The sequence below is a fragment of the Vidua chalybeata genome, chromosome 2, assembly GCF_026979565.1.
Source record: "Vidua chalybeata isolate OUT-0048 chromosome 2, bVidCha1 merged haplotype, whole genome shotgun sequence".
Lineage (NCBI taxonomy): Eukaryota > Metazoa > Chordata > Aves > Passeriformes > Viduidae > Vidua > Vidua chalybeata.
Genome location: NC_071531.1, coordinates 52131255 through 52155185, shown reverse-complemented (window position 1 = coordinate 52155185; position 23931 = coordinate 52131255). Strand labels below are relative to the sequence as shown.

Here is a 23931-nt window from a genome sequence, read left to right as displayed (position 1 = left end):
ATCACAATGTATGACAATATAAATTATTGAACGTACACTGAAATTAAAAAGGACTTACAACTTATCCGGGGTTTTTTTTTGGTTGTTTATTTTTGTTGTTGCTTTTTAGGAGGGAAGAGGGGAATGATAGCAGTCAAGCAAGTAAAGTTTATTCTTTAAATTCTTTAAACCAAAATCTTGGTTTCATTTTCTTAATATATTTTTTTAAGAACTCTGAGTCAGTTCCCTAAAGTCAACTAAACAGAACCAAAGATACGCTAAGTACGTGACATAGAAAATACATTTGTAAAGCTTATGTGTTTTGTAATCTCATTCCAGCAGAATCCTGGCATATTTCAGACACATAAACATATGTTTCATAAAAGTGTCTTATGTAAAATATAGCCACAATTTTGAAAAATGGGATAAAAATAAGCATCTGATTTTAAAGAGCAAAGAATATGGTCTGTGATTTTAGAAGGTGGTAAACATTCGCAGTTTATAATGAAATGAACAATAAATCCAGTGCTTTTGCACTCTGTGCAGAACTGCACAAAACTGTGAACTTTCATAAAAACAAGAAACTCACCTACATTAGCTGAACAATGGGTGTTATTCCAAAAGTTGAATTTGATCACATAAAATATATCTCTTTAATTGTCTATATACATAGAGATGTCAAAGAATATGTCATATGACATAAACTACTTGTGAGATAAATGATAATGTAGATAAATTTATAAACAAGTCAAGCAGATTTACAGTTTCAGACAGATCATACTATTGGCATTTTTCTACACTTCATTTTTTGCATTTCTACTAATTGAGGTGCCTAAATCTGTTTATTCTCATTGGTACCTTTATAAATTAAAGAGGAAAACAGGTGATTTTTCTGTATGCCTACATTTGGCTGAGATGACCCATCTGGTGGGATGTGTCTGTATTTCTCTAGTTTTTTTCTTCCCACACAAGGGCCTGGGATAATGATGCCCACTGATTATAGCAATCCTGTTTTTAAATAATCCTATTTCATGTTTTGAAAATTTGTGAACTTTAATTATATAGATATGTTTTGCAGGTTACTGTATAAAATTTTCCCTTATCCCTCAAATATAAGATATCTAAAAATGTAGGTAACCAGGAGCTGCAGTTGCAATTTTCTGAACACTTTTTCTCCTTCTAGGTAAACAAAGAGATAACTTCTGCTTCTTTTGCATGTCATTTGAAAGCTCCAAATTATCCACTCTCTGAATATCATAAGAGTGTTTGATTTCAGAACAGGGAAATTGTTTTTGTTCAATGCTTATTTGAGTCTTGGAGTTATATTCCAAATTAAATTCCTGTCATATTTATTGGAAATAAACCTTTATGGGGACAGTTCCTTCTAGGCATTTATCAAAGGATAGAGATGCATCTTATCCAACTTAAGTAATTCTGTCTGAACTAGTCATTTTAGGCACTTTTGCTGTCAATTGAGAGAAACACATTTTCAAAGTGTGATTTATCTCACCTATTAATGAGATGAATCATGTCCTGGAAGTAGTGATTTTTCTACTCTGACTATAAGAAAATCCTTTGGATGTATAATTCTGATATGGACATTTACACAGTAGAACCCTCTTTATTACAAGATGGATATTTATTCATTCAGCCTGCTATAGCAAGTCTTCTTTCTCTTTTACCTTTCAAGTGGAACAAATTACCATTTAAAATTACCTGATATAATGGAAAATATATAGATGTACAAACAAGAAAAATAAAGCACCCAAAAACCTAAGCCAAATAGTCTGTTTTCACAGTATGTCTATATGTGAGATTTTCCACTATATGACTGAAATGTGCCACCCAAACCTTTACAGAATTGCACTCAGAAACATTTTACTGTTAAAAACAACCCCAAAAAGTCTACATTAGGTAATACCAACTAATGTAGGTGATTTTTTTCAATAACTGCTGAGTAAGGGTGATTTACTCCTGACTGGCTTACAGAGCACATTTTTGACTGAAGTGATTCAAAAAAAGATCATTTTCCTTATAAAGAGGATCTCTACAAGTTAGCATTTCCCATACTCCCCAACATTAATGAGTATTAATGGATATCACATCTATGTTTACTATTGTATCATTCATTGGACAATCGAGGTTAATATTTTGAAGTTTAAGCTACCTGAGGTAAAATATTTTTAAATTCAGGCTGTCCCATCACACAGGTGGGTTGTTAGATAATAACTTCAAATAGTGGCACTGGGTGCATATGCATGCATACATACATATATATGTATATATATATGGGATCATGGATTCTATTCGCCTACAAAACAGTATCTAATATCATCTCGGATACTTTACAGCCCATTCAAACTTCTGCCACCACTCCATAACTTCATCTGTGTCATATGTGCCAGCCCAGTGTGGATGACTTAGATAGTTTTTGGCATCTCACATGGTATCAGACACTTATGTGGGGGTGACTAAACTGAATGTTCATCTATTTAATGGAAACATTTCACCTTTGGAATATTATTTCTTCCTGGAGGCCATCAAAGGCAGCCCTGTTCTGATACATTTGTTGGGGACATTAGAAAGAGTTCACCAGACTTAACACACAACCTGGGCCACCTAAGTGAAGAACACTGAACATGAACCTGGTTCACAGACCTAATTCTGAGCAATACTAGACTTCTGCAAGGGAGGATTTATTATAATCATTATTTTAATTTTTGTGCATTTTTTTAATCATCATGGGAAATCTGGGAAAGTATGGGGTGATAGAAGTGAAAGTTGATTATACCTCAGCTTTGACTACTTTTGCAGTGCTTAGTGGGTGATGAATTTGGCAGCTGCATAGATTCCCCAAGGTGAAGCTGTGAAGAGCCAATGACGCGAAGCTGTATTGTTCCCTGTCACTACAATTCTTACCTGTGCTAGTAATTTTCTTTATGGTTTAATGTCTGACAGCTGTAGTCCTGCACGTAGAAATCAAACTTATGCTGATTTAATGATTTTCAGTGGTTTCCCTTCCTGAAGTGTACCCAGTCCCCATGAACTATGAAGCAGAACTATAATGAGGGAATTTGCAATGAATTGCAAGGTTTTGCCAATTTGAGGAGCTTTACACTGGATTTAGAATAATGCTGAAGAATAATTATTCTGCCGAATATTTTATGCATTCTCATTTAAGTTAGAACAGATATACTGAATGGATAATCTGTTTTTGAAGAAATGTATCTGAAGTTACTTTAACATATTGAGATTCTGAGCTGGCACTGAGCCTGCATTACCCAGTGTATGCACATTTTCTTGGTACAGTAAATGCAAAAAATCCAATAATTTGATATTTTAGGAATTTACATGATGCAATCTATTACTGCTATTTGATAAAAGTTACAAGAAATTTTATGAAGCCTTTGTGGAAATGCCTTCTCTGTTTATTCCTGATGAAATAACTAATGCAAATTCATAGATAACATTGGTCATAGGTCACACTTTTTTTCCCCAGCTTATTGTGGGCAAAATAAAAAGGAAAGTTTTCCAGAATGTAAATTCTGTTGCAGAAAAAGTGTATTTCATTCATAATTGCAATGATCAGTGTTTCTGATGTTTGCTCATGGACATCAAGGTTTGAGCCATTAAAACTTGCATAACCTGAAATTTATTTTGTGAGTTACTTTTATTGAAATAATAGAAAATATTTAAGACTTAAACATTTAAGGGAATTTATATGGGCCTTCTAAACATATTGAGTCTCTGAATAAAATATAGAGATAAGATTATAGATATAATAAATATCTATTTCTAGACATATTTTAACTTAAGTATTTTTAAAATAATGTTCATCTGACCTGACAGCAGGTTTCTGTAGAAGAGAATGGTATCCAAAGAAATGATCCTTGCTAAATGCTAAAATGCTTCCCTTACATCAATTAATGTTAGCTTAACAGAAGCTAATTTTTAATGAGGCAGGCAACTCCCTGAAAGCATCCTAATATTGTCTTAATAATTGGACAAGTTTCATATGAATAAAAAGTCTGTTTTATATGTAGAAGGATTTTTTTAAATTACCTCTGATTTTTAAACAATATCAGTATTTTGACTGCAAGAACATATATTAAAATAGTTATTGAACAATTGCAACTAAAGCCAATGCAACAATATTCGTAGCTTATTTGTGACTTTGATAATAATGAAAACTTTTCTATAAAATTGGATCATATAATGTCAATACTAAAGAGCTCCACTAAGAATAGCTATTAATTGACATTTTTATATGCAGATATACAAGGGTTCCAACATATTAGGAAATATCTACACTACAAGGAATTTAGTCATTGATTTCAGTAAAATTAATGTTTGTTGCAGCTCTGATTTCACTGTGATTTTTATACTTTGAAATCAAAGAGATTATGTGAAAGAAAAGAAATCATGGTAGATTAACAAGGTCACCTGTTTTTTTGAAAAGACAGCAGCTTTCTAAATAAGTAAACTTAATATTGTTTAGCACAATTTAGTGCGTCAGAAGTGATTTTAACTATTATATATAAAAAATGTGTCTTAATGAGCTACAGAAATTAAGACTACAATTACATAGTATTTGGATTTAAATATATTCCCTTTGAGAAAAAGGTAAAACTATAATTATTTTTAGTAAAAGTAAACGTAATGGTAAAGAAAAAAAATTTGAATTTTTCATAAATTCTTTTTAGAAGAAACTTGTAGCACTTGTAGAAATATGAAAGGCAATTTTGGTTCTTATGGTGGCTAGATTTTACATAATCAAAATAAAACAAATACTAATTTTATTGTTTTAGAATAAGAGAAGTGGAATAGACTGAAAAATTAACATGAGAATAAATTTGGTAAAATAAAAGCAAATTGAAAAAGTAGAAAAGGAAATTGAGAATCAAAAGTGAAATGAGGATAAATGGAAGAAAATAATGATCAAGGCACTTAAAACAAATTTGGCACAGAACGAAATCAATAGGAATAATCCAACTTTGAAGATCTGTGTAGAGGGAGAGCAATAATATTTCTATTATGTATTAATATAATGAAATCAGAAGAAAGTTCTGGGAATAGAATTAAAATTCAATTTCTAAGTCCTTTAGCTATCTCTGTAGGAGTTCCAAATGCCAATATCTATATTTAATTACAGTTATAATTCTAGAATCGTCTTCATTTGGTCTCCAAAACTTGTGTTTATGTGAAGCAAATTCTTTAGAGAGGTAACATTTTTTATTCAACAACTTGTTGTAGTTGGAAAAAAAATCACGTGCTTGTGTGTGAAAGACTAATTGCAATTCAAAAGGCAACTGGCTGTGGAAAATTAATATTGAATTTTTTTCAACGGATTCCAAATTAGGTTGGAGAAATATTTAAAAGATTTAAATCCATATACTTAGGCTTCAGAATTGCAGTTCATCTTACATCACTAAACAAAGACCTCCATGCATACTGATGTAGTTTGAAGGAAAGACACATCTTCAAATCAAATGTCCCAAGATGAAAGCTCTATGTATTTTTCAATCTCCAATGATTGCAGAGGTTTCCACTAAGAAAACTCATTTATGTGCAACCAGAATTCCTTCTCAAAATTGCTAGTGACAGAGGATTGTGAAGTTTCTGCTTTTGGCCCATGAAATGTTTCCTATAGGATCAGCAAGGCTTTAGAGAAGTATATTTAGTGCCCTGTTCCCAGAAGCTGTACATCCCTGAATAGCAGAATTTCATATTCCAGTAGTGGCCTTAGCTTCTAACTTATTCAGCTGAGCAGATAGAAAGCATTAGCATCAAATCTACTGCCAAATCAAAGGCTCAAACTATCATTACTGGCAGAAATTATCAACCCTAAAGGGAAGCATAGGTGACACTATTTACCATATGAAAATTATTAGATTAAATGGTCTTATTTTCCTTATTCCACTTGCATTTATTCTGATTTCCTGACTTGCAGTTATTCTCAGTCATAAGTGGAAAGTCATAAATTTGCAGCTCTGAGTAGGCAAAATTGTGTATGTACAAGCACCAGAAAAAATAAAATGTAGGATTTTTCTCCCTCTTGAAATGTTAGAAGAGTCTCTATAGAGTGTTCTTGTCACGGTACATCCATTAACATGATGCAGTGAAATAAGGGGTTCAATTTTCCAGCTTGTCATGAGCTTCCAACATGCAGTAGATGCATTAAACAATGAGGTTAGAGCCCACATGCTTAAATTGAGTATAAGATTAAGAAAGAATTAGGTAACTGTTTCTTTGACTCCCATATTTGCAACAAAGCCCCAGTGCAGCCACAGGACTGCTTTATATTACTTGATTAAACACACAGGCTTCCCCCTCAGTAGACTCATTTATAAGATGCATTAACACGGGTGAGGAGGCACAATCTGAAGTTACAAAAAAAGTCTACTTTTAGTTTTGTGTTTCTTCCTGCTCTAGAGTCACAGCTCAGTCGCTATGAATATCCAGACCATTTGACCTCTTCCTTTCAGTAAAGTCAAACTGCTCATTTAAATGAGTAGACCATAACCCATTTGAAGACAAGACTTGAACAGCAAAAAAAAATTATATTACTATCCACTTTTCTCTTTTAAAAAACACAGTTTAAAATTGATTAAATATACTTTCATGTTTCTGCAGTTCTCTTGCAGCCATGAAAACTGTTCTCATACTCCTTTCCACTCTTTGTTTAGATTTTCCATGATTATCCAGTTCTCCAGGACACATTCATGAGAACAATACCTGAACTTACTACTCTACATTCACATATTTACGCCTACAATACTCCAGGGGCTTTTTCAGTGTTCACTGACTGAACGGTTTTATGATTTTATAGGGCATAAACACTTAATCTTTGTCACTTCCAAACTTCTTCAAGTGTAGATCCTTGTTCTTGTGAAGTTATCATTCTCTTTGTTTCATAGAAAAATAATCATTTCACAGTCAGTAAAATCCTAAGCAGTGCTGACAACGTCATGGTTGTTTGATGACTACAACACAGGCACCAGCCCTTCCAATATTTAAGGAAGCCATCTGCAGAAAAACAGACACAAATTAACTGAATAGGAAAAACCATGCAAAAGATTGCCAAACAGGAACAAGCCATGCAAAGATTGTCAAAGTGCTGTGTCAAAATTATTTTAAAATGGTCAAAACTAATGGGAGTATAAATTGCTAAAAATAAACAAAATCCACATTATGCTACTATTGTAATTTAAAATTGCTTACTCACACCTGACATCTTTCATTTGAAAGTGTGAGAACAGAAAGCAGGAATTAATTTTAGAGTTGTCATCAATTTTGTGAACCATTGATACGCAAGGGGTTTCTCTATTCTGCAGACTGTGGCTGATGCTTTAACTTTAGTCCTTGAGGCAAGGTGAAAACTACCAATACAGAAATGTATGGTTCCATTATTCCTAAACAGGTTCAAGAGTCCTTTAGAATAAGTTTGGAAATTTTAAACAGTATTCAAGACAACACAAGGATTAAAACCTTTAGGGAACTAAATCTTGCTGAAACTATCACAGTAGAGTCAGTTTATATGTATGGAACAACAGACTGTAATTGGTGCAACTGTATAAATCACAATGTTTCAATTGTATAAATCACAACATTGTTTACATGTCTCCAAACTACCTGTCCAAGCATGTTTATTAATGGTTTTTAATGTGAACTGGTGGTTTTGCAAAAAGATAATCTTCCCAAATTAATTTAATATCTCCTACAGAACATCATAAAAATGCTCATCTCAGTAATTAACAGTAGATTAAAAAAGATGGCCTTCTGCACTAACTTTAAAGTATTTGTGTCTACATTTAAGCTTGTCAACAGAAGTTCCCCCTTGCAATCATAAAAAGAAATAGGGACTCTTGAGTATAATACATCTCACCTATTTTAAATGCTTATTTTAATGTAAGATCATGATTCAGAAGTATGCACCTTTCTTGTCCTAGGTTTAAAGAAAGCTAAGAATGACTAATTCATACACATATGTGTGTAAATCTGTGTGGTTCACATGTGTATATATAAAATAAACTTTATAATTTTTTATAATTACCTGTGTCCACTCATTAGTTTGTGGGTCATATGCTTCCATAGTGTTCAGGTATGATTGACCATCATAGCCACCTACTACATATAATTTGTCACCAAGGAGACAAACACCAACAGCATCTCGAGGCATACTCAGTGGAGCCACCATTGTCCATGTATCAGTTTTTGGGTCATACCTGAGCAAAGAAAAATGAAACTGGGTATGTGGAGAGAAGACAAGCATCAATTCATGTTGATTTTCATCTGAATACAGGTTTTTTTTTTTTTTTTTTCCTGAGGGGGAAAAACTAAATCTTTAGTAGCCTATCCAAAAAAATTCTTTCTAACATCAAAAAGAAAAGATACAGATTTATTGTGTTCCAAATTCAACCCTCTAGATGTTGATTAGAAACTTTTGCTCAGCTGAACTTCTAGAATAAACTAAGATATTTGTAGGATAGTGTATCATCAAGAGGTCTGAGAAAGATATATGAGCAATATCTGAATGGATGGGTGTAAAATTTGTTTATATGTTATGTATACATTTAAAGTGGGGTATTTCCTGCAGCACATCAAAAATATTAGAAATATTATTTCTAAAATTAATTTTCACTATATTTTAATTTCTGAATTTATACTAAACAGTAAAAACCTTCCTATGTATTCTAATGCTTAACTGCATTAGAGTTAGTATCTCCTCCTGATATTTGCTCAAGTAGATAAAGTAATACTGGTTTTAAAACATAATCACCACTGAATTTTTAAAACTGAGTGTAAAAATCCTTCTGTATAGTGATGGTTATTTAAAATTTAAATATTAAACCTTTAAATATTTAACATAGGTTTTCATTGAGATATTCTTTAAAAAGGTAAAATTGTTTAATTTCAGAGTCATTCCATTGTAACTCTTTCGGACATGCATAAACCAGAAATTAATTATCTTTTGATAGTTTGTTACCAAGGATGACTGGAGTATTAGGTTACACTAGATACCTCATTTTTAGATGGCAAATATTACTAAAACAGAATAGTGTATCACAGTATAATAAAATTAATTTCATCTGTCCTTAAGCAAGTCTACTTTGTAATAGAATTAGGTGATCAGTGGAGAAAATAAGCAGTTCCAGTCTCCAAATCCTTTAAACAGTCTGACTTTATTAATTTGCTTAAATGTGTAATTATTTTAGTAAGTCATATTATCAATAAGCAACTTGGAGGGATTCTGTTAGAAGTCCTACATATTTGAACAATATTTGAACAACGAAATTATATATATATATATATAGTATACTGCATACTGTATACAAAAGCAATACTGTAGCATTGCTGTTTCAGTGCTTATATTAGTATGTATATATATATATATACACTAATATATATATATATATATACTAACATACATAATAATAATATATACTAATACAAGCACTGAAACAGCAATGCTACAGGGTTTTGCTTGTAACAGCCTTTTGGTTCATAAATAGAACTTTTAAATTGGACAATAAAAGAAGTGTCGGTAACCTTGTTCATATTGTTCTTGAGAGGTAAATACATTTTAAGAAAACAATCTACTTGTGTGCTAGCTGCTAATCCTGGCATTTGGGGGACTTCTCAGAAAATAAAATGTCAAATATCTAGATATATGGTATATTCCTAACTTTAGAGGAGAATAATGCAAAATATTGCTTGAGTATGTGGAAGGAAAATGAACATGTAACAAGCCAAAAAAAAAAAAAAAAAAAAGGATTTTTTTCAAAGACTGTGTGAGTTTTTCAATGATAGCATCATGTGTCTCTAGCTGAAACAGTTTCCCATCCAGTGAAATGCACCAGTGTGCATTGTATCTTTGCCTACCTAAAGCTAATCTATGTTTAATAGACTCCTCCATACACTGCTCTTAAACTGCAAGGGTCAAGGTGAGGAGGTGCAAAAGTTAAAGCTGGAAAATAATGCAACTGACATCATCATTTGACCATTTTTTTCTTCTTCTTCTTCCAATAAACAGGTATGTAAGGCTAAAATGAATCCTTATAACTCAATTCTGTCAGCAAAATAGAACTGCAAGAGAACTTGTTGGCTTTGTAACTGCCAGGAAAATATCTGAGATTTCTTACATCCTTTTTGCTGCTAAAAAGCAACTGTATATGCCATCTTTATAATAACTAGTATGCCCTAGGCTGAGCAGGGTTATGATAAAAGCTTCTGAATGTGCAAAGAAATCAATTTTGAAATCAAGGTGAAATGAAGGGGAAAAAAACCATAGGTCAAATGACTATATTTTTAGCATCTGTCAAATTTTGAGTAACATTTGAAAAACTGCTTTTATGAAATCTGACAAAATACCTTGAAAATTTTATAATTCTTATGAAGAAAGTAGTTGTTTTGCCTTTTAAAAGGAATAGAAGATGGCACTTTATCAACTTGTGAAGATGAGTGAGATGTAACTATTATTTTATTTCAGAATGCTTGAATCCAGAGGAAATCCTTTAAAATTTTATCACCCTTAGAAGAAAGTAAACTGGAATGCCTAACTACTATTGAGCAGTAGCATTAAGAAAACACGTATCTGCTGCCTCCACTATATTTTCATAATCTCAAAAGTAAATTTTAAAATATTATGTCTGGTTTGACAGTCTTCCAGGAACAAACTGGTACTGGAATAAGCACATCCTACCAGGTTGCATCAGAATGACAATTGAAGCAGACTCATTCCTGAAGAAGAAGAGACTTAGTTAAAAAGCAGGCCTTCAATAGTTACGGAAAGAAAAACTTTCAGAGAGATATAAAATTACTCAGACTAATAGACCTCCTCATCACTTACTATTCTTTTTTTTTTCCTAAGATATTGAGGGGCTTTTAGTTTTTGAAAATGATGCATTATTTTGCAATAAAAAACCAGACACACTAAAAAACATTCCAGTCGTCTTATAAATTAATCAATCACTGGGAGGGCCATGAGAGTTTTTTCACATTTCAGTGGAATCCACCAGCTAATTCACATCCTCTCAATGTAAGTTAATACTCCTACAAGTTTTTGTTTGTTAGGCCCAACTTTTAGTCTCAAAGCTAACTATTGATGAAGTATGTCATCCACACCTTTTGATACCATGGAAAAAATATCTAGATGAGGGATACTATATATTGTCACTCTAATACTAGTACATAAAACAGCATAAGGATAGGTTTAGCTCACTTTTGCAGTCTCTCCTGAGAAGGACAAATGCGATAGAGTATGGTTCGTCATCAACACCAGAAGGGTTTTCTTCTCAGAAAATGAAAAATGAAATAAAAGATCCCTTCTGAGTACCAATAAGCAGAAGCAGTTGAAAATATCTCATTAAGTCTGTCACTAGTACTCTTAATATAAATTTATTTAATTGAAAATTCTTGTTATTGTTCCTTATAAATAGAGATCCACAAGCAAAGGCCCTGTAAGTACAGGCATCGTGGGATTTCCCTGATTAACTGTCCCTCTGTTGGAGATGAGAAGAATTTGGCAATGATCTTTGCTAACATACAGTAGAGATGGCAATGAGTCTAAGATTGAGCAAAATCATATGGATAACATAAGAAATTTTAACTTAAAAGTTTTCAATTAAATATTGAATACTAAGCTGGATTTAGAAGAAGAAATAACTGACATTTAATTAAGCCCTTCTGAAAAGAAATGACGAGATAAATCTTTCCCAGCTTATATGTTAAGATTAACCAATTACTTAAAAATACCTACTTTAACTTTTGCAATCTCTACACATTTGGAGTGAATATTTTCTTTATTCTATTTTATTGCATTCAGAAACAGAAACAAAAAGTCAAACATTCATGGAAAAATTTGAAGAATGCCTTTAAATTGAGTGCTTTAATCACTTCATCTGTGCTGTACTGCCCTACTAGATATTCTTGGATTTGTAGAAAATCTAGTTGCAGAATTTGGGGTACTGTAATACAGTGTATCAGGCTTACAGCACCACATTAGAAAGTGGCATTTTATTAAAGGAAGGAATCCATTGTCCTGTGAATATTCATCCCTTAAACAGTTCTTTATTTCTTCTTTGCTTAACTATGTTTTTGGAGTTAGAAAACATTCTAAACACAATTCAATTTTGTGTTATAAAATTATTTCAAGGAAAAATTTTTATCTCTATAATTTTTAGTTTGTGACACTGCAATGCATAATATAGTTTCCTAAAATTACTTAAATGGGATGTGAAAAGAGTGGATTTTTGTGTTTGTGGTAATATATAATAGTACTGTGAATAAAAAGGGATTACAATAAGTTTCAAAGAGATTGTCTTTCACACACCTTTATAGAATTTTTCAAGTAAGTACTAATTAGACATTTCTTGGGTTAAGAACACCTGCTTAAATTTACCATTACTAAGCTAATAAAATAATGTTATCAGATATTATTTTGTATTTAAAAAAATGCATGTATAATATGATACCTTTCCACATAGTCCAGCAGTCGCGAACAGTGATTAGAAGCAGGAGCATCATGACCTCCAACTGCATAAAGAAAGCCATCACAGGTAGCCACTCCTACACCTCCTCTTCTCTTACACATAGGAGCACACATATTCCATTTATTTGTGTGAGGATCATAATATTCCATTGAACTCAAACATGAACTTCCATCCCGACCTCCAACCGAATATAACCTAAGAAAGTCCATGAAAATAAAAATGTTGATAAAACAAGAGCAGAAATAAAAACAAGTATCTGTTTTTTTATCTGACATCAGAAAATAGAAAAAAAGAATACATAATATTTGAAATCATGTGAATTTCATATTGTGAAAAAACACAGACGTTTTTAATATTATTGCCAAACTCACGTGTTATTTAGTGCTTTGTCTAGCTGAAGAGAAAGGAAGATATTTCTTTCTGCTAGTGAATATTTTCATTCTTTCATTACTGTATATTCAGTCAAGAGCACCACAAATGCCATACAGGTTTGTCTCTATAGGTTTAAAAATCATGTAAGCAGGGTTGCTGCCTAAGCTCACCATCTATGAGATGGAAGTGGAAGTGCAAACATATAACTGGTAATCCAGACAAGGAAGAAATATTCAATCCATTTATTATAGTTCCTCTTTGTTTTCACTGTGCATCAAAGTATTAAGAAGTACAAACAATATGGAAAACAAGATCTGATATTCAACAAATTCCACAAAAAGATCTATCAATGGGAACACATTTTCAGCATGAATGTTACACTTAGAATATAGTAGAGTTAAAATATGAAATGTGTTGCAGATAGGACTATCACGTTCTGTTTTAAACATGGATTTTTAAAAATTAATACCTTAGTTTCAAGGCTCTTGCTTTCGCTGAAGAAAATTTTTACCCAAACTAACAGCAACATATCTACTTTGCCAGAAAATTATAACCCCCAAGCATGGTTTGTTGTTTTTCTTCATCAGAATGTTTTATGAGGATAGAGTTATGTTGGAAAGTCATGGACAACTTCTGAAGAGTATTTTAAACTTGAAATTATAAAAATGTGGTTTAACACAAAAGATGTTGTGTTTGCAAGTATCTGCAGGCGCAAGAAACTTGTTTCATTCTACTGTTTATAATGGGTCCCAGAAGGAAATAGTTCTGATTGTTCTTTCCCCCTAATACCATGCTGCATTCATTCCATATGAATCTTTTCGCAGTCTGTTGCCTTTTATATTGTGCCTGGAGATTAACTAATAGAAACACAGGCTATTTTAAAGTCCATCCACTAGGCAATTTTGAATGTGAAAGCTGTCTCTGTAAAGCAATTACTCGTTTGGAAGCTTTTACTGTCCTAAGCACTCCATGAATTCAGAGCCATTTAAATGTGCATTTGCCATTACATTTCATTGGTATGGATGCTGACGAATAAGGAAGTGCTGTACAACCACTAAATATGTCACTGAAGCCTGAGAACATTTTGGTAGTGCCTGACAGATATACCTGTGCTCTGATTAAAGCACCCTGGAGAATCCAGACTCCTCTGTGAGAGATATTAAAGCAAATACACTTTTTTACAACTATTTCTTTGGATCCAGACCTAACACATTTAACCTTATTTATGATTATCAGATATCTACAGATAAAATCAATATTAAAGCATCCAATTCTGTTAATCTGTGGATATCTACAGTGTCCAACTTGCTTTTACACTCAGAGAAGTCATCTGAGCCTAAAGAACAGCACTAAAATATTTAAACATGTGGCCAAAAACATTTACAGTAATATAAATGTAAATATAAACATTTACATATAGGTGTCTGCAAGGATCTTATCTTCATTTTCAAAGATGCAACTTGCTTCAGCTACCCATAGACAGTGATAAAACATTTTTTGTGACATTTCAGGTATGTTGACATTTTTTCCAGGCTGAGAGATATGGAAAATAGTACAGTACAAAAAACAGTAGAAAAAAAACATGACTGCTGGCACCCTGAAGCCATTTAAATGTCAGTAGACAACTACATGTCAGTAAGTGAATTGATCCCCAAAAATACAAACCATTATTAAGATTTCTGAGATTATCAAATGTATTTCTAAGTAGATATTTGGACATGTAAACACTGAACACCATTTTAAAAATGCAAAGAAGCAGCACTTCTGCAGACTTCAATGCAAATAATCTTGTGTACCCCTAGACAAAATCCCCACCACTTTGATATTTCTTCTGGCATGAAAAGTTCTTATTTATTCCATTGTCTTTCAACTGAAATAAATCAATAAGATGATATTTGCAAACGGAAAGTAAAACATACATTCTCATTCCTCTATTCCAACTAAGACAGCTAATAAAATATAGCTGAAGGTACTCTTGAGTTGCTGATAAAAAGATAGCAAATGCTGTTCATAAGTAGCCGATAACGTGGGACCACCTAATCTGTTGCTAAAATGCTCTCAGCTATTCAGAACAAAATTCATTTTCAAAACCATATTTTGGAAATAACATTTTAGAGTTTGATTGTGTTTCTATCTTTTTTCTCTAACAAATCATTAATAATTTTTTTTTAATTTCACAAGGGTAAAATAAAAATAGTTCAGACAAGAAAAAGTTGGAAATGAAGTAATTGCTTTAAAGGTCTGGTTGTAGCTGAGCTTGAACAATTCAGTCCGAAATTGCTTTCAGTCTTCAGTCAAATTTTCAAATCCATGTTCACAAAGGCCATAAATGAATGGGGAGCAGCTCTGCAACAAGCACTGAATATTCAGGATACTGTACAGCTATCTGAAACTTTTGAAATACTTAAAATTAAAGCTATTTAGTAGTCTTTCTTCCTTTTTAGAGCTTAGGGTGTTATTTTATTAGATGACTTTAAAGTAAACATTTTTTCAGCTTTGTCTAGCTTGTCAAAAATTTGTAATAAAATTTCTATAGTGAAAAATATAATGTATTTCTCTGAATTAGCTGAATTACTCTCCATGGTGTATCCCATAAAAATTGGAATTATTATAAAAACAATAATCATATATCCCTGCTTAGAGAGTGAGACCAGCAAGGAAAAGAAAACATCCAGTACTGAGCACTTTTATCACAGTGAAAGTTCTGCCTGTGGAGATATAGATTTCTTTTCCTAAATAGTCTACATTTCAGCTGATTCAGACACAGATATGAAATTAGGCCAAGCTCAGCCTCTTCTGTTTTTTCAGGGTTTTGTCACTTCTTTTACTAAGATGGAGAGAGATTCCTGAACATTTCTATATATATAACTATATGTATAATTGGCTAGAAAAATGAAGTAGAGGTTTCAAAGTAGGAAACATTAGGAGAAATCATGACCAGATGGATCAAAAGCATTTATCTCAGTTCTGTCATTACAACCTTTGATAACTACTCAGAAAAGCCAGTTTTAAATTCAGTTTGACAAGCCAACCTCAAAAGACCAGACTGCCTTTGATGTGAGGTGGGTATGGCTTGTGAAACCAGTTGAATCATGCCCTTGATGCATTTCTTAATGAGGTTTTCCCTTTCAAAATTCTTTCACTATGAATATCAAAGACCTTATCCAGTCTTTTGCTTAGGCCCTTTTGTACCCTTTCTGGCCTTTCAGTGTGTCTGAAAGAGCAGCAAAGAATTACTCTGACACAAAAGATATCTGCTTGGTAGAACTGAGGGACAGTAGTAATTTTCATTGGTGCTGGGCTACTGTATTGCTGAATCAGTCCATACCTGGCCTAGGAATCAAGACTATATAGAGAGATATTTAACCATGCTGCCTTGATTATGCCAATGTAGTTCACTAGAAAAAGTTGAAAATACAAAAATTTTGTGAATGGAAAGCATTAATGAAGTCTTATTTCTGTGTGTTCATTTGGAAGGGCATTTCATATATTTGTAATGCAGTAGGGAAATAAATTAAAAGTAGAATTTGACTCCCCAAAAATGGAAAAAAAATATAGTCATAGAGTCAGTTCCTGGAATTAAATCAGTAGTAACTACTGTTAAGTTAGATGGGGGTCCTGAGAACTTCATCTAATGGCTGGTGTTTCTGCCCATGAAAGGGGAGTTGGAACTAGATGATCTTTGAGATGCCTTCCAACCCAAGCCATTTGATGATTCTGTGGCATAAAATACTGATAGAAAAACACCTTTTGCATGGATAATATTGTTATAAAAAAGTTTGACTTCTACACCGGAAATTTTAGTTTTCTAATAGAAAAAACTTGTTTCAAGCAATTTTAATTGTAATCAGAATTATATGGGTTACGTTCTCTATACAAGACCCTTGACTCAATGCAGATTCCACCAGTTAAAAAACATTCTTGACTTTATCAGGCTATAAAGTAGCTAAGGCAAAATTGTCTTTGTAAATTAATCATTTACTACAGCATGTACATGAGGCCCTTTATTTGCTCCATTATTAAGACACATAGTGAATCTGCCATTAAATAAAATTTTTAGTGAATCCATAGAATTACTTTGTGCTAGACTGAGATAATGTTTATGATACTAATTTTCTTTGTGAGTTTAATAATTTTAGACCATACAGTTGTTCCATTTTTTTGCCTCAGTATCCATTTATTTATTGATTTTGACTAAAATATTTAAAAATATCTACACCTTTTTGTAGTTTCCACAGTTGAGGAAGAATAATTTCAATATGTGTTTCATTTTCCCTATAGTGGGATACAGAATAATTGTTTTTCTGAAAAAAAAGTTTGATTTAAACCAGAAGTTATTAAACATTATATTTATAAAAGAGCAGCAGCATAAAAAATGTCGTAAAAGGGGGAATTAAAATTAAGTTATAAAACTATTTATAGGTCAACATCCATTTAGAATAAAACATAGTAAGAACAGAGACAAAATTTTCAACAAAAAAAATCTAAGGCTGGTAACTGGTGAGCTAGCCTTTGAAGTATGTTTGTTATTCTTCCCATTGCAAAACAGTTTCACAAAAATTGTTAATAATAGCTAATGCCTTCCTAAGACAAATTTGAGATACTGTCTGGTTAGGTAGATGATGTAGATGGAAGCAGACAAGTGACAGCATGAATTTTTTTGACAAGAAAAAGCACTGCTTTTAGCAGTAGGTATTTTAGCAGCATGCAAAATACCTACATCATACTTAATATACTGATTTGCTTGAGTTAGTGAGAACAATGTGGGCAGAAAGCATGCTGTTTGAAACATTTCCTTTTCTCCTTACATGACAGTAACTATGCATGCCAATCAAGGCATTTTTCTTAGTTTGAATGGATTAGTAAAAGAACAAGTGAATCACCAATAAGGCATAAGAGCAAAGAAAACCTCAAGCAACAAAAGCTATGAGAAAAAAAATGGCACTGATGGGAAATATAGTAGTTTTGGTCATACTTTCTTGTCTTATTAGTTTGGCATGAAATTTTAAAGTGTTACAGCAGCCTTAAAAAACACAATTCAAGCATATTAATACTTCCTTTATTTAATACTTTTGAGCAGTTCCCTAGTCTTTGCTGAAGTATGAAAATTATCCATGCATTGCAATTATATGGCTGACTTGCAAAAAAGACTTAGTTCATTTAGCTTGTGATCTTCACAATGAACAAACCCTTCTCTTTTCAACAAACTCAACCAATAATGTGAGATTTATCAGAAGCTGGTCTACTGAGTCAAAAGAAATTTCATCTTACCCGAATATTAGCTATTAAGAAGTTAATCACGTTTCAAATTGGAAAAATAGGAAGTTAAGAGTGGAGATGGCTTGGCATTCTATTCTGCTGAATATAGTAGATATTTGGGAGCTGTTGTAAGGGCTGTTGCCCATAAAGATATTTAGTTGAGTATTAAATTAATATTTAGTTTTCTTTAATTTCAGTCAGATGTGCATATTTAAATATCATTCCAGATTACACATATATGGAAATAAGAAAGTATGTGAGTACACATGATAACACACAGGAATGCACATGTGTACACATGCTGTGTGTAGTCTAAGTTGAAGTCTACATTTGGTGTGGGGAGGATCTCCAGACTGCTCCAACTGCACTACACAAGGGCTTCCTTCCTGTCCCAGCATATAGGCACCAAGAACCATGTGAGACTGATTCGGATTCTCATAATTCATCACCCACTAAAGATAATAATGAAAAGCCAGACTTTAGTAATAATGAGAAATATGGGATATTAATGCCTTTTGCAGTCTTGACCACAAGAGAGAAAACAGTGATTGCTGACTATTTTTTTTAAAAAATCTCTGCTTAACTGTGGAAGCTGCGCATTTGAAAAATAGGCAGTGAAATTTCCTAAGCATTATCCACACTGCTTCCTGCTGTCTAAACTGGTGTATATGTTACATTTAAAAGCTTTACTTAGATGCAGTGACACTACTGCATTTTTCTGCTACATATTAGGACTAAGTTAACGCACTATGTCTGTTTGGCCTGAAGTACCCATACATGTCCAAATGAATTCATACCATACTAGATCATATGCATATCTATGCAGAATTTATCATTCATTACAAAACTTACAGAATAAAAAATAATTATTTCTTATTACTTATTACTTATTTCTTATTGTTTCTTATTAAAAAACCTGAATGGCAGAACTTATCACAAATTACAGTCATTCCAGCTGTACAACAGTCAACAGCCAGCTAGTCTGAAGATTTTGCTGTGTGGGTGATGGATGAAGAAAAGGGAATAGTAGGGGCATACACACTAAAAATCGTAGATGTGCAGTAAACATTCAAAATAGAAATGTGGTCCAAGCATCTAGGACTGGGTCCACAGTATAGCCAGACAAAATAGGCTCATCAAGTTCCCACCCTGAAGATAAGCAAAGTTTTTAGCATCTGTTGTGTCTCCTACCAATCACTTAGTTTCTAAAGAGGAAGGCTTTCTAACTGCATATGCATCTGCTTTGGACCATAGGAAAAAGAGTGGCTTTACATTAAAGATTCATGATTTCACTTTTCTCTTATAAGAGTGACATATATTTATCTAGTTTGTATCTTTTTAAGGCTAGCCTAGCCCCACAGATAGAAAAGTAGACCTGTGCAGAGTCTCTCTCTTTACAGGCTGGATGTAAAATAACAAGTTAAATCTTGCTTGAGAAAGGGAGAATATAAGGCATTTTGAATTAAATGGTACATTCAGTGAGCTGCATGAGACCCCCATGTAGGAAATATGGATTTATGTGCAAAAGCACAAAAGATCAGACCAGGGCACTGAATTAGTAATAAGCCTTAATGATTCTGCTAAGAGAAAATGCCACAGATAGTTTATTATATGATGCATGAAAGCCAAAGGAGCAGAACTCCTGGAGGAGGCTGTAATCAGCCATACAATCAAGTTCTGTAGGTAGTTATATGAATGTAATACATTCCTAATTCTCTCATGCCAAACACTGAACTACTATTAAGGACTTTGTGGAATTATTAACCTTTTTCTCTCCAAGGTCAGTTCAAAGCAATTATATTCCTAGTGAGTGACTAACTATAAGATGATTTTAAGAACCTTTCTTCTGCTCACACTAATTTGGTTTGAATTTTGCTATTTTTCTTAAAAATTAAGGTTCAACAGGCTAAACTTTCTGATAGTTACTTTATAATAGTACATTATAATCGTAAGGGGAATATTAAATTAAAGTAACTGCTATTTACAGCAGACATAATATTGATCTAAATAACACAGGTTTCTTTCCAGTTTTTCTCATTAAATGACCTGAAAACAAAACATTCCACTGTACATATGCCAACATCTCTATTGGGTAGCTTTCTGTGTTTCCCATTTAAAATGAAACAGAGAATAGCTGGGAAAGCACTGCCAAAACAATAACCCAATTTATGAAAATCCATTACTAAACAAATCCAATTATTGCAAAAGTGGTGGAACTGAATGAATACAACTGAATATAAATAGATAAATAATGATTAAAAAAATCCCAAAGCTACATAGTTATGAGTCTCTCTACCTAACTAGTAAAATTGAAAATGTAACAAATTAATTTGCATGGATGTGAAGGGAAAAATAATACATATGAATATACAAATGCATTTTTTTAAAATAACAATTAGTATATTCTATCGGTACTTAAGCAGAATTAATAGAATGTGAAATCTGATCTAAATTCTATCTGCTGCAGTTAAGAGACAAAATTACCAATTGATAATAAATAATTACTTAAAGGACACAACCAGAAAAGCAGTGGTTTTCTTATGTTGGACTGTCCTTCAACAAAAACATGAAAAAAATATCAGTGTTTAAGGCAAACAGGAAAAAGGACAGAAACATAATTAATGGAGAGAGATGGGGCCTACCAAACAACTTCAATTTTAAATATGTTGGATTTGATTAAGAGGATATATTCTTAGGGGTTTGTTCCTGTAAAGGAAAATATCTCTGGGTCAGCTTATGCATCTTGCCTGTAGTATTGGCATTGCATTTTCCTGGTTAAGATAATCACCAGTGACAGGCACAGCAGCCTATGGAGGACACCACACTTCAGTAGGAGGTTATCTCTCAAAGGACTGTAGCCCGTGGAGAGCACATGATGGAGCAAGGGAAATGTGTGAGGAAGGAGTGACAGAGAGAAACAATTATGATCTGACCACAACTCCCATTTCCCATCCCCCTGTACCAGCCAGGAGTGGGGCTGTAACGTTATACAAGACATAAACTGAGCCTGGGAAAGGGGGGAAGAAAGGTGGCATTTTAAAATTTGGGGTTGTTTCTTACTAGGCAGAATCTATTTTTATTACTAATAAATTGCATTAATTTTCCCCTAGTCAAGCCTATTTTGCCTGTGACAGCAAATGGTAAGTGGTCAGATGGATATGATTCGGGAATAATATTTTCTTGCAGCTTTTCCCCTTGCTCTTTTACTTTCCTTCAGAGACAACAAACACTCACAAAACTTTTTCTTAAATAGAAGTAAAATATCATTTAAAAGAATACTTACCCCGTTGCATTTCTAAAAGTTAAGATTAAACAATTCCTCGCTTTTTGTCATCTATCATATACCAACAGTGTTGTGTGGTATTTAATAAAAACAACAGCAGCAGGGGGAAATATCAAGTTCACTATAGCACATATTTGAGGATGTGGCAATCAATAAAGTGCAGGACTCCTTTTCCTTGACTCCACAAGATGTTAGCATGAGATTGAACTGCTTGCCAGTGTGTGTCAAAGTCATGATTTTCGACACTTTAGGCACTGCTGTGATGTTCTACCATTCAAAGTCAGCCCGTGGGTCCTATCAACAGCTGAGTATTTTATCCTTTTGTAATACAGATTTACTGATATTCGCTAAAGGGATCAAGACTAAAGGGTCAGACTTTCTGCCATGAAAACTACAGTTGCTTCAAAAAATATTGATAATTTTGAACATACCCATAGAAACTAAGGAATATTTTTTGTAATGGAGTCTTCGTGGACATATAATAGAGCAATATAGAAAAACATCAGTTAGGGTAGTGACACAAAAATGTTTAGAATAACATAAATCTCTGTGATACAGAGAATGTCTTTGAGGAGTATGTATTCCTGATGAAAGTGCATAAAGTAAATTTCATTTTCACTTAGAGCTACACCATTAGCATAAAATATGTTCTGAAATTAAATTTAATTAGTGGAATGAGCAGTTCATGTATTAGAGTTTTTTAATAGAAGGATAATAAATAGTTATGGTATTAGCTATAAATTTGGAGGCATTTACATTTTAAGTTAATGAAAGTATTAGTATTTATTGGATTGAAGGTGTCAACCAGATTTTTTTGTTCTTCTTGAGTTTAAAATTAAGAAATTGAGAAAAGCTTGAAATACTTGAGTGGCAATTTTTAAAAGTTTCTGGAAAATATAGACTTTTTCACACTTCTGGTTCCTTGGTGCTTCAAACTCATACTGTAGAAAAGTTCTATTGCTTCAGCGCTATCTGCTGAAACTCTAGAAGGTTGGTCTTATATAGTATAATTTGCACACTAGTTACACACCACTTATGTGAGCCCCAAAGAAGATTCAAATAAGTCATCCCAACTTCTGATTCACTATCTGCATATAAAATGACCATCCTCTACCAGTTATTTCAAATTGTAGATCGTCATCCCACATTTACCCATATCTATTGCTGATCTGAGGAAGTTCATGCACTCTTTCTTTTCCAGTCTCTGCAAAGGGGTTGTTAACAGTAACAAGGCAGAAAGGATGATGCTGTTACCATATCAGAATTATTGACCATATTTCATCCCAACAAATTCTTCAGTCATGGCAAGTCTTAGAACACCTACCAAAATATGTTGAAAATTGATAAATACATCAAGTTAAACATAAATAATTTTTTATATAGTAAGGATAACACACTCCACTCTTGTGTTACTGTTTGACTATGAGAAACACATGAAGATGAAGGAGATGGACTCTCCACAGCCTCAGCATACATTGTTAGTGGTACCTAGAACCTATTGTTTACTTGGGAAAACAAAAATATTACTGAAAAGGAAAATTCTCAGATTCCAGCTTTTGGTGTTACATAAAAACACATAACATTGCCCTTTATATGAACCAATAAACAGGCATTTAGAATGTGATGAAAAGTTTGTGGACAAGATCTTATTGTCTCCGTATTACTTTTATTTCATCTCTACTTTCCCAGCTGAATTGCAGCTATTTTGTGCATTTGTTTCTTTGACAACTGTATCAGTTTTGTTTCTTTTCTTTGGTATGACATGCATTCTTGATAGTCATGGTACACATTATATGGCCTTTGCAATTTCACTTGAACTTCCTTCGATATGGATGACAAGGATTCCACACAATAATACAAAATAAATATTTCCAATATTAATAAAACTTTATGTATTCTTCAGTAGCACTTCCTTTTTTCCCCTCAGATTTCTTCTTCTGTTCTTTCTTCTGTGCTGACAACATACAAAGCTTTTTTCACCTCTTCTTTTACTTCTTAGCATTAATTTTGTTCAAACACAAGGCTTGTTAATTCACATATAAACTACTAAATATTCTATTTGTGTTGCTTCTTAAGGTCATCCAAATACTTCTGTATTCATGTGCCCAACATGAACCATATGATATTATTCCTTTTGGTGCCACTTTGAATGGTCTGGTAATTTAACTACCTTGCTCTTGTTATAATCTTTTAACTCAGGACAGATCTGTAAAGAATTCCAGGGGTAATTGTGACGTCCTAGTTATTGCATAGAGTCCTTTTCTTCTTCAAATCCCTGTACTATTCACCTGTTTTTCATCTTAAGTATTTATTTCATATGTAGCACCACATAATTTCTGTTGAAATTCTAGTAAAATTAATTTGTCAGGTGTCTTTCTTTTATCTCAAAAAACACCTTTATCTTTTATTAGTTGTTCTAGCTTACAACTAAGAAGACATTTAAGAAAATGAATATTGCCTGTGTTCTTCATTGAAGCATAGTAACTATTGTATCCTATTACTCTGGGAAATCTGGAGGTAACAACCAGGTGACCTTTCTGTGGGGAG

At 32.9% G+C, this 23931-nt stretch overlaps 1 protein-coding gene across 2 annotated transcripts in view; it reads right to left on the bottom strand.

The window, feature by feature from the left end:
- Positions 1–6945: 6945 nt before the first annotated feature.
- Positions 6946–23931, bottom strand: part of KLHL1 (kelch like family member 1) — a 183582-nt gene continuing 166596 nt past the window's right edge. For both annotated transcript variants that reach the window (XM_053935143.1, XM_053935144.1), the window contains 3 exons: positions 12453–12665; positions 8033–8204; positions 6946–7005 (listed from right to left, as the gene is read on the bottom strand). In XM_053935143.1, the coding sequence (XP_053791118.1) occupies positions 6946–7005; positions 8033–8204; positions 12453–12665 (445 nt within the window). The remainder of the gene's footprint in view (positions 7006–8032; positions 8205–12452; positions 12666–23931) is intronic.